Genomic DNA, 11619 nt, shown 5'->3' on the forward strand with positions numbered 1-11619 from the left:
TGGGAACCCTTCGCGGCTCGGGGTAATTTTCAAACTCTGAGGCAGCTTATTGGAATAAACAACGAGCAGCTCTTCTAACCGTTGATATAATCTGGAGCGTCAATTTTAATAACAAAGACATCTAGGTTTTCCCCTACTCCCCCGTGTTGGAGGGATCTTTATTCCAGAGTTCCAGACCTCTGGACGTACTCTAGTGGGGATCTTTATCCCCTGTAGTGATCATTCCACTCCTGCCTGAACACTCTGCACATGTGAAGTCCATGATCCACCCCCTCTTATTACAGGCACTAGGTAATTAGACTGGACAAGGAATTGTAGTTAATAATTTTCCCTCTAATGGTAATGCTACAAGGGATATTCTTCTTCTTCTTCTTCTTCTTCTTCTTCCAACCACACCCAAACCACCCCACCAGCCTTGCACTCTGCTGCAACTCAAACCACCATACCGGCTCCCTCCTCCTGTTCTTCTTCTTCTTCTTCTTCAAACCATCCACCCGCCCCTACCCCCCGGCTGCAATCCAACCCACCACCCAAGCCCCCTGAAATAACACCCCAGCCCTTCTTCTTTCTTTCCCCCTTTCCCTTCCTAACTCTTTGATCGACTGCTGGTTTTCAGAAACTACCTTACATGCTCTGTTTTCTGGTGACCATTCAGCTCTTTATATTGAATATCGATCATTTGTGTTGTTCACCCATTTCAGTCTCAGACTTAGGGGTTTCAATCGACACCCATTATACTGAACCTCAGTTCGAGGGCTTGCAAGAACTGGAAGTTATAATACAGTTCAGATCTGATCTTTCTTTTCTTACTGCCATATGTTATTGCAGAATAAAATATTAGTTTATATTGATCTTTATTAGGGCTGCCATCTCTTGCATTCGGTAGGGTTAGAAAGGAATTTATCCCTTACTTTTACTTTGATTGAATTCCTATCGCATGAGTTTCATCGATCACACCTGAGGGGCTGAGATGGGTTTCCGCTGGTTTCGGTTGTGTATGAAAGGAAGAAGACGACCCTGGTGGTGGGTTGTTAAATGTTACCATGTCTCCTTGCTTTACATAATTAGCCTTTTCTTTTACTCTTAACTCAGTAATCCGAATCCCTGAAACAAAAAATAAATAAATAAATAGAAGTGGTCACCACCTGAACTACAACAACAGCTGCACTTTGATCACTCCTATGGTTGCTTTCGTTCAAACTCCAGTGGGATTAGGCCCTGTGATCGAACTCCAATGGTCATCACAGATTTTTTTTTTTTTTTTTTTTTTCTGAGCAAGCCTTCACTGGTTCAGACGATTGTATCGTTCAGAACTGAAGAGGATTAATGGGGAAGAAAGAGAATAAAGGAGACGGTGAATGACAGATGGTATGGTGAGTTCAGTTTCAGAGGAAAGAAAATGAGAAAATGGAATAGATTATATCCGAGATAGGGTTTGGGTTTCGAGAGTTCAGTCAATGAGTTGTTAGGTAAGAGATAAGAAGAAGACATGAAAAGGATGGGGTTCGGCGATCTTTATCCTCTCAATTACACTGCCCGTATTTGACTCAAGTATATCTAATAGAGGAGATAGAAATGACAATCCTACCCTCTGCCCAAACACATTGCCTGAGATGGGGTCCACCTTCCTCTATTAGATGTACTTGATGGTCAAGTACGGACAGTGTAATTGAAAGGATAAAAATTCATAGTTCGATAACAATGAAGTTTTTGGTAGTGGTCGGCTGAGTGTAAGGAAGAAGAAGGGTTTGTGGGTATTATAATTAAAAGGGTAGATTAGGTACTTAATCCATTAAGAAGGGCAAAATTATCTTTTAAAAAATATTAAATTGCTGACATCACCATTTAACAGTTCTTAACTAACAGTAGAGAGTCTGTGGAATTAGTTTGGTAAAACAGGGGGTGATGCTGATAATAAGATAGTTAATGGGTGTGTTTTAAAATATAGACAAACGTCAGGGGGTGACATTGATAATTTCCCTACTTATATGGATCTAGTACCATCTGATTCGATTGTTATAAATCATAATATGCGATGGTAGTTTTATTAAGGACACTGACAAGGCAGGATGGAGCTCTGTTCTTATTTCCAATACAAAGTTTATTATGATTTTGACCCATTTTGGTTATAGAGAGAGTACAAGAGGCCAAGGATTGTAAGGACTAAGATAATTAGGACGACTAGATGCATGGATTTGGTGAACTGGTTGGATCAACATTCTTGTCAATGACCATGGGAACTGTTCCTGTTCTATGGGACATTAAAAGTCTTTTTTGTGTACATATCCAAATTTTTGTATTTTGAAGAATGATGGATCCTTCATAACATTGGCTCATGTTCTTGCTAACCATGCAAGTGGTACTAAGATTAAAACTCATGTATCTGCTGTTATATATTCTTTCCTTTCTAATCTATAACTTTTCTTTTCTGCATAAGAAAAAAATTTAGAAGGATGGGCGGGAGGAAAAAAAGAGAAATTGAAATGCATATTGGACTTGGGCCTAATTTGGTATGATTTATATTTCAATTTCATAGGATGATTTATATTTCTAAAATTGTTTGGTTTGATTTTTGCACCTTAATTCAGTGAAATAAAATTCAAATGAAATAGAAATTCCAAAACAAGAGCTGTTTTTCAGAATTTCTATTTCATTTGATTTCACTCTTGCTCTTTAGAACATTGATTTGATAGGCAAAGTAGTAATTTCATGTTAAAAATAAAACATCACCCTTCTTCTCTTAATGGTCTCACCACCACCATGCCGCCGCCACCACCACGATGACCCCACCACCGCTACCGCTCCCATGCCACCATCACTACCCTGCTACCACCACCACCTTTCCAGCCCCGCCCCCGCCCCCGCTTCCGCCACCATCACCACCCTTCCCAAAGAAATATATAAAATCTATTCTCAAAAATTGAACTACAAAATAGATTTTTTTATTCTTGAAATATTTCATATTGATACAACCAAAAATCTTTTTTTTTTTTTTTGGAATAAAAATCTATTTGTTGACTATTTCATGAAACCAATTTGAAATTGAAATAGAAATCATACTAAATCTGGCTTTGGTTGCTATAACACCTAGACTGATGGCACTAACACCTAGGCAGATGGCACGGGCATGCTGTTCCAGTTATAAACTGCTCCAAGGCCACTCCAAAGGTCTCAGGCTCTCAGCCTCCAAAAAATGGGTGCATACTGTTGTAACCAAAATGGTGATTTGAGAAACTTGTCTTATTCCCCAAAATTCTTTAAATTAAGGGCAAAAAATATTTCAAAAATATTTTATACATTTTTTTTTAATACACGTGTAAAATGTAAGGGTCAAACCCTTATTGAAAGAAGGAATGTGTTATACTAAAATGGCCAACATCCTCACCCCAAACTAGTAGGATAAGAAAAGACAAAAAAATGGAAGTCAATGAACTCGGACCATTGGATGTCCAAACTGCCATGTGTCAACATCCTCACACCCCAAACTGCAGTAGTGCATAGTTTTAGGGAATTGGAGAGGATTAAAACCCGGTTAGGGCTGGGGTTGGGGCACAATCAGAAGAAGAGGGGAAGAGAGGAGAGTAAAAACAAATTAAAACAATACTGTTGTTTAATAAATAAACAAAATTAGAGAGAAGAGAGATAACCGGTTAGGAGGTGAAAATGAGGGGTACTTTGGCCATTTCAAAATAACAGGGGAGAAGGAAAGGTAAGAAGTCACTTTTTAGGGGGCATCAAAGGTGGAACTTTTGACAGGGGAGTTTGAGTAAATAGGAGGTAAGTTGAAGGGAGTGAGAAATTTTCCCTACAACTTTTCATACAATACCTTTATATTGGCATATGTATTGATCCAAGTTGTTAGAAAATTATCCAACGACTAGAAGCATGAAACAGAAAATATGCCCCATTCCCCCCCACCCCAACCCCACAAAGGAAGAGAGGGGGGGGGGGGGAATAAACCAAACCTGCCCGTATGGATTCCCACTTGGGTACATGTAGTGTGTACTTGCCAGATCAATGTTCCATCTGTCTGCAGCTCTGCACACACACTGTTTGGGGTGGTTGTGCTATACTTGTTTGTGTATGACCATTTTCTTTGTTGTCTCTTAAAGAGAGCACTCGTGCACCTAGATTTTATTAACCACCACCAAGTGCAAAGTACTAACATGCCTCCACGAGTGTATCCAGTCCAAAGGGTGATCAGAATATTAGAATATTTGAGCTTCAATCAATCAATACTTACTCTATCAAGCGTTTGTGCTTGCACCAAGCAATGGCAATCACATACAGGAAAATGCTGCCTGTAGCACCACCACCAACAGTCCACAAGAACTCTGGCATCCCTGATTTCTCCTTGTTGAACAACTCCATCTTGATGTTCATACCAAATATACCAGCCACTACAACAAATGCGCTCACCACAAGGGTTGCTGTTGTCAACATGACGCCCATTTGCAAGAGATGGTTTTGTTTGTCATCAAGCATGATATTTATGTAGTCTTCTGTGTCATCAACGTATTCCCTCAGCTTCCGAGCAGCACAACCGGAAAACCAAACACGTAGAAAAGAACCACAAAGTAAAATGACTATGGTTGTCTCCAACATAGCCAATAAGCAGAACAAGAGTAATAAAGCAATATAATCTTATCTCAAATAAACCATAAACTACTGGTGATGTCCAAAATCAACCAGATCATTCTTATTCTTATTTTTTTTTTTCCTATAATCAGTAAATAACCCAAGAACCAGTAAACAATAATCAACTATTTCAGCTGATTATAAAAATAGCAAATACAAAAATAAAAAGTAACAGTAGACCCTAGCAATTGAGGAGGACAGAGAAGAATAAATACAAAAAGAATGGGTAAAATTCTGAAAAAAATAAGCCAAGTTAAACATTTTCTTCTGTTTCGACCAATGCCAAAAGTGATGGAAGGAGGGGTTGCAGCAGCAATTCTTACAGTGACCTGCAACAACACCTATAAGTTCATGTATCTCTCCCCCACCCCTTCTCTCTGTCCCACAGTGACCTATGACGACACCAGAGTGTTCATCTCTCTCTCTCTCTCAAAGATGGGAAGCCCACTACACTACTTCATAGTCCCCTCTGTGTTTTTGCTCTTTCTGATTATTATTTTATTTTTCATGGCTTGATGATGCCAACCTAAATCTGTCACGCACCCATGGCCGAATCTGTGTAAAAGTTGAAAGGAGAGAAAAAATAATTAACAGAAATATCTTTTGGAACAGAATACCATGTGTTACTCTTCGACATCCACAAAGCCTTTGACTCCTTAAGGTGGGACTTCATTTCCAAAGTTTTGCTTAAGATGGCCTTCCCCCCCAGTGTTTGTCAATTGGACCCATCACTGCATCTCCTTTCCATGCTTCTCTGTTTTGGTCAATGGTAGTCCGGCTAGTTACTGTGCCTCTTCTGTGGGTGTTTGTCAGGGCTGGCCCTCTCTCTCCATTCATCTTCATCCTAGCTCTTGAAGCCCTTTCCAGAAGCATTCAGTGTTGCACAGATCAGCACAGCTTATTTCTCCCATTCCCAAGTGCAAGGCTCTTAAGCTCTCTCATCTTGCCTTCATGGATGATCTCATGATTTTTCCAAAGCAAATAGCCTCTCTTGAGACCATTATGTCTTGTTTGCAGCACTTTGAGGGGTTGTCGGTCCTTTGTATTAATCCCTCCAAATCTCTGTTGTTCTTAGCTGGGGTTTCAGATGTTGACAAGCTAGTCTGATTGAGAAGATAGGGTTCTTCATCAGCCACCTTCCAGTTAAGTACTTGGGTTTGCCTTTGATTCAGTCCATGTTGACAGCTTACCACTGCACTCCTATGCTTGCCCTCATTCGTAAGAAGCTTTAGCTTTGGAAAGGCAAGCTTCTCTTTTATGCGGGTCGATTGGATTGATCAGATCAGTTCTTCAGTCATCTTACATCTACTAGTCTGGTATTTTTGGCTTGGCTCAATCCACCATCAAGGAGTTGGAGTCCCTTGTGTCTAATTTCCTTTGGAAAGGATCTGAAATGTCTATATTCCTTCACCCTACTAGTTAGGCTGTGGTTCATCTTCCCAAGGATGGAGGAGGTCTAGTCTTGCAAAGAATCATAAAATTTAATTCAGCCGGTATTCTAAAGCTGATATGGAAGCTTTTGTCCAAGAAAAAAAAGCATTTGGGTTGATTGGGTTTACTCATGCCCTTTTCGCAATGATTCTATATGGACTGCTCCTTCCATCTCTAATGCTTTCTGGGTCTAGCGTAAGATTCTGAAGCTTCGGCTTATTGCTCTCGGGGCCATTTCCACCCATAGAGATGATGGTGCCTCCACCTCCCTTTGACTTGACCATTGGCACCCTATAGGCATGCTCCTCCATGTTGTTGGTGCTAGAGTCATTTACAATTTGGGCCTTTCCAAGTGGTCCATGGTTGCAGACATCATTAGTCATGATGAATGCCCCCCTTGGCCTTCTTCCTCCCCCCCACCCCCTGTTATCCATTGTCTGTAATGCCTTGCCTTCTATCAATAGAAGGCCTCATGGTAGGGGAGATAATGTTGCTTGGTCTATATCTTCTTTAGGTCTTTTCAGCTCCAAAGCAGCCTGGGATTTCATCCGATCTCGTGGCCCCCCTCTCCTCTTGGCGCAAGTTAGATTAGTTTAAGAACCACATTCCTCATCACAACTTCACTATTTGGCGGGCCCTCTCCAACTGCCTCCCAATGCAATCTTTCCTCATTCATCATCAGATTACAGTCTCTCCTTCCTGCCATTTTTGTTGGAATGCTTTGGAAGATGTGGACCATTTCTAAGGGCTCCAGGCAAAATGCTGGCCAAGGAGGCGAAGGATCCTCCCATTCCAGAGGGAATGGATTTAGAAGGATATGACTTTTTCTAGTAAATCAACCTGTGATGTGGTGGGTAAGCTTGCCTTTGGTACCGCTATTAACCATTTATGGATGGAGCGTAACCTCAGGAAATGGTCCTCCAGTTCTAGATCCTTCCAGCAGATTTGGGACTCCCATCTCTTTTGATATCAGAAGCAAATTATCTTCGGTCACCTCTCGTTGTGTTGATTCCCCAAGTAATAGGCATATTGTTGGCCTGGGGATTGCCTCTCTTCATTCTACAGCCCTCCTCCTCTTCCTGAGGATTGGGTTTTGCTTTATTAACCTGTTGTTCTGTATTGTTTTTCTTCTTCCCCCTTTATGGGGGCTCCTCGTATCTCCTTTCCTCTTTGGTAATGAATTTTTTCACAACAACATAGCCTTATCCAAACTAAATGGGGTCAGGTACATGGATCCTTGCTCTCCAATCAGCTCTATTCGAAGTCATACATGATACAAGGCCTAAGCTATATGGTTAATTTAGGCCTGCCCCATGCTCTTTTAGTTCCTTCAATCTGGATCAAATCACTCATATGTACTAGAGCATTCCAAGGCCTCCATTGCACATGGCCATGCCACCTCAAACAACTTTCTCGTAGCTTATCATGTATCAGAGCTACTCCCAAATCAGCTCTAATATGGTCACTCCTTACTTTATCCTTCCTAGTTTTGCCACACATCCATCTCAACATCCTCATCTCCGCTACACTTAGTTTATCTATTTGACACTTCTTAACTGGCCAACATTCCGCACCATACATCATAGCCGGTCATATGATAGTCTGATATAATTGTCCTTTAAACTTTAAAGGAATAAGCATATCACACAACACTCCGGACACACCTCTCCACATCATCCATCCTATTTTAATTCTATGAGCAACATCATCCTCTATATAACATTCTTTATTTATCGAACGGTACAGATATAAATGGAAATGATCAAGATACATATGGAAATATACTTTTGGAACAAAAAAACAATATAAACAAGCAATATAGAGTCACTCTATCATGCATAAACACTAAAATGGAGAATAATGTATAACCAGACCAATATCGGACTTGATTTTTGGAAGGGGAAAAAAAAAGCTCTATGGAAGAAATTTTTGTTTTTCTTTGAAAAATCTTGGATTTGAGTTCAAATCCTTGCAAATGTTCGACTTTGATACATTTACTAGCGTAGTTTAACCTGAACCCAAGGATTTATAGCAGAAACTAGAGCTAAAAAGCATGATTTGAACAAAAAGATCTAGTTTTTTCAAAACCCATACCATTCCCTTGAAAACTCCTTCAATCTTTTATTTCAGCTTGTTTGATGATATTTTTCCACTCATTCGTTTTCAAGTGTTGATTGGAAGCCCCAAGTTGGTAAGTGTGAAAAATCGAGGGTAGAAGCAAGATTTCAAGGTTTTAGACCTGGGTTTTGGGTTTTTTTTTTTGCCCAAAAGCTTGCTGTGTCAACTTTAGGGATAAATAGTTTGTATCGAGCGTATCGACTTGTATTAATATGTATCAAGCCGTATCGGCCGATACATCTTGAAACATATCGATACAAGTCGATACATATTAATGACAATAAATGGCTTTGCATCGATCATATCAAGTGTAGATATGTATCGATTGTATCGGACAGGCCGCTCAAAGCTGATTCCGTCGTCGTCGACAATAGAGACTGACAAAGGAGGAGGAGAGTCAGCCGAGATGTCTACACAGATTCGGGCAAAAGTGAGCCTGTCCATACGTTTGGTGCGAGCGTCAGTGTAGAGGGGATAGCCGATGACGGAGCCAATGATGCTGAGGCCTTCAGAGCTCCAGTAATGGAACAGCAGGCCAGGTAAAGTGATCCAAAGGGGAATGGAGCTGAGGTTGATCCTTTAGAGCTGCATAAGGGGGTCCCATTGTTTGAGGAAGATGGGAAAAGAGCCGACAAGCCACGAGGCTTCATCGAGAGCGCATGCGAAGACGTCGTCTGAGAAGAACCAGAAGATGAAGACGCCGTTATCCAGAACACCCTGAGCTTTCCATTGCTTAGTGAGGAAAGTTTTAACAATGTTGAAACGGTGGTTGGGAGCCAAGAAAATGGCCAACAAGGCAGAGTTTCCATTTAGCAATTTCAGGGGAAAGAAGGTCTTGGGGGCAGTGAGCAACCTTTGAGGATCCTTCCTGAGATGGTTTGACAAAGGGGAGAGAGAGACCAGCTCGAGAAGAAGGGGATGATGTAGAGAAAAGAGAAGACCAGGTTTTTGGGGCAGCAGGGGGGTGAGTGGAGGGCGGTGAGGGGTTAGAGTAGTGATGGGTGGTGAGTGGGGCGGAAGGGTGGAGGTGAGTGGTGGCCGGAGAGGAAGGATGGAGGTGGGTGGGGGCCTGAGGGGGAGAAGAGGGAGGGGGAGAGCTCATCTCTCAGGAAGGAATCCTTAATAGTTTTAATACACTCATAAAATAAGATCCATGCAAAAGGAGATTGGCTGAATAGATTAAGGTGTCGGCTGCCTACCTGACGCATCAAATATCTATAAATATATATATATATAAGATCAACCCCTAATCCATTTAATAGTCAACCTCAATACTAAAATAGAAAGTATGACAGGATACATAAACACCAAGAAACCTGAAGAAGTCATACAACTCAAGCATTCCAAAAGAAATTTTCTAAACAGACCTAGACGAGTATCTGATGCACAGATGTAATCAAAAGCACGGGGTAAGAAACTAAGAACATAGATCAGTATGTCAGACAGCATGCAAGCAAAATGGATAACCGAAATAAAATGGGTTAAATCAGCTCAAAACAGTATTTAGGTTAAAATTCAGAAATATATTTAATTATATATATATATAGATATATAGATATAGATATAGATATATATAAGCCCTAAGATTAAAAATCAGGAACCACAATAGCGTAGCAGAAGACGAGAAGAAGAAGCTAAACTTGAATCAACTATCATTCAGCAGTAAGAATTTACAGTGAAATCAATAGAAAATAAACAGTAATATGAAGTACCAAACAGAAGGAAGGTTATTGAACTATAACCTGATGAAAGAAATAAAATACACAAACTCAAGAAAAAGTGAATTTTTATTTCACCCAAAAAAAACATGTGTTCTCAAGAAGAAAAAGGAAGGTGATTGAACTATGACCTGATGCAGGAAATAAAATACTCAAACTCTCAGAAGTTGAAGAATCAAATTGCAAAGTGAAGTCACATACCGTGGATAGCTTGTTCAGTGTGCCATCAATCTGCACAAAGTATGCCTCCAACAGCATTTCAAGCTCCTCAACATCAATGTGCTTACTCATGGCACTGTGTGTACTGCTAGTATGGGTCCCACAACCATCTCTGGTAAGTGCATTAGGCAGGCCAAACATATGGTCTCGGCAATCAATATTCTGAAGATCACCTTCATAGTCATTAGGAACCTCAATTGCCTCTGATGAAATTTCAGCTGCAATCCTGAAATTTAAGATGAAAAATCTGAATAAGAAGAAAACCCCCAACTGCAATCACTCAATGAATGAGTGCAGAGCTTCCTTTCCTTCGATGATAACTAAGAACTTCAATCAAGACTAATTGCAGAAAAGATAATAATGTAACTCAGATGGCATCCCCAAAAAAGCAAAGCAGCTTAAACAGGAAAATCCACCAAAAATGTAACATTAAGTTGTGCACCTGTCATCCATTTCTGCCTGAAGAACATCATCCATGCCATCTCTCTCATTTAAATAGGAAAGAGAAGATGATCCATCAAGGTGTGGCTGCATCATCTTGTCGGTAAGATACATCTCAGCCATATCTTCATCATCATCCAGCAAGTGTTCCAGTTCATCCCTGACCTATTGGAAAATAAGATAAAAATTTTACTCCAAATGAACCTTACAGAAACATAAGATGGGATGGTCACAATTGATCTTTGCACCTTAGACCTCAAGGAGCACCCTATCACCTAGGCAACGCCTTGACAACTAGGTGCAGCCCAAAAGCTATTGCTAAAACAGATACAGGAGAAAAATTATGAAACTGAATTTCTGAACTATAGAAGTAATATAGAATTGACAGAATAATGGAAACAACTCTACGAACAAATTCAGATATCCAGAACAGCAGCAAACAGGTGAAGTCTGAGAATGATCTAGTCTGATGCCAAAAGTCAGAGACACAGATACAGATATCAATTAACTCAGTAGCAGTTGGCTGTGAATAGAAGAAGAAGCACATAAGAAAAGCCAAATGACCAGGCCATTACCCTGGGAGAATTCCACAAGAAACAGTAGAGTTTCCAAACTCAAATCACAATTTCAGAACTCACAAACTGTATCATAGAAGAGGGAAGAACCCTTTCATAATGAAAAAACAATTTTGTAATCTAACTGAACTACTGACATAACTATCCATCACTCAAAAGAACATAATTAGGCCTAAGCCTCTTATTACGAGGCGGAAGCCCGTGGTCTTTAAACCATGCCTTTTATGAGACAGGATATAAAGTCCAAAGGGTCTGTTAATCCCCAACATCCCAGCATGAGATATTCATATTTAGGGAGGGAGGCAAGAGCCAGCTACCAAGTAAGTTTCACTATAATAAGACTCCTAAATATGGTTTTGTTCAGAGGTACTTGAGCAGATTTTCAAAATCCAGAAAATGAACATAATTTTTGGTCAATATTGGCAGTTTTAGTGGGAAGCATGACCAGGCTAGCCTAGTCTTTAGTTTAAATTTCATCA

General features: G+C 40.3%; 1 protein-coding gene across 1 annotated transcript; it reads right to left on the reverse strand.

Annotated features, from left to right (window-relative positions):
• Positions 1 to 4197: 4197 nt before the first annotated feature.
• On the reverse strand, positions 4198 to 11276 carry LOC122660450 (magnesium transporter MRS2-3-like). Its single transcript, XM_043855757.1, has 3 exons — positions 10567 to 11276; positions 10107 to 10350; positions 4198 to 4527 (listed from the first exon to the last, which is right to left on the reverse strand). The coding sequence occupies exons 1-3, from the start codon at positions 10686 to 10688 to the stop codon at positions 4240 to 4242; spliced, it is 654 nt and encodes a 217-aa protein (XP_043711692.1). The 5' UTR covers positions 10689 to 11276; the 3' UTR covers positions 4198 to 4239.
• Positions 11277 to 11619: the final 343 nt, after the last annotated feature.

This window comes from Telopea speciosissima, chromosome 4, assembly GCF_018873765.1.
Source record: "Telopea speciosissima isolate NSW1024214 ecotype Mountain lineage chromosome 4, Tspe_v1, whole genome shotgun sequence".
Lineage (NCBI taxonomy): Eukaryota > Viridiplantae > Streptophyta > Magnoliopsida > Proteales > Proteaceae > Telopea > Telopea speciosissima.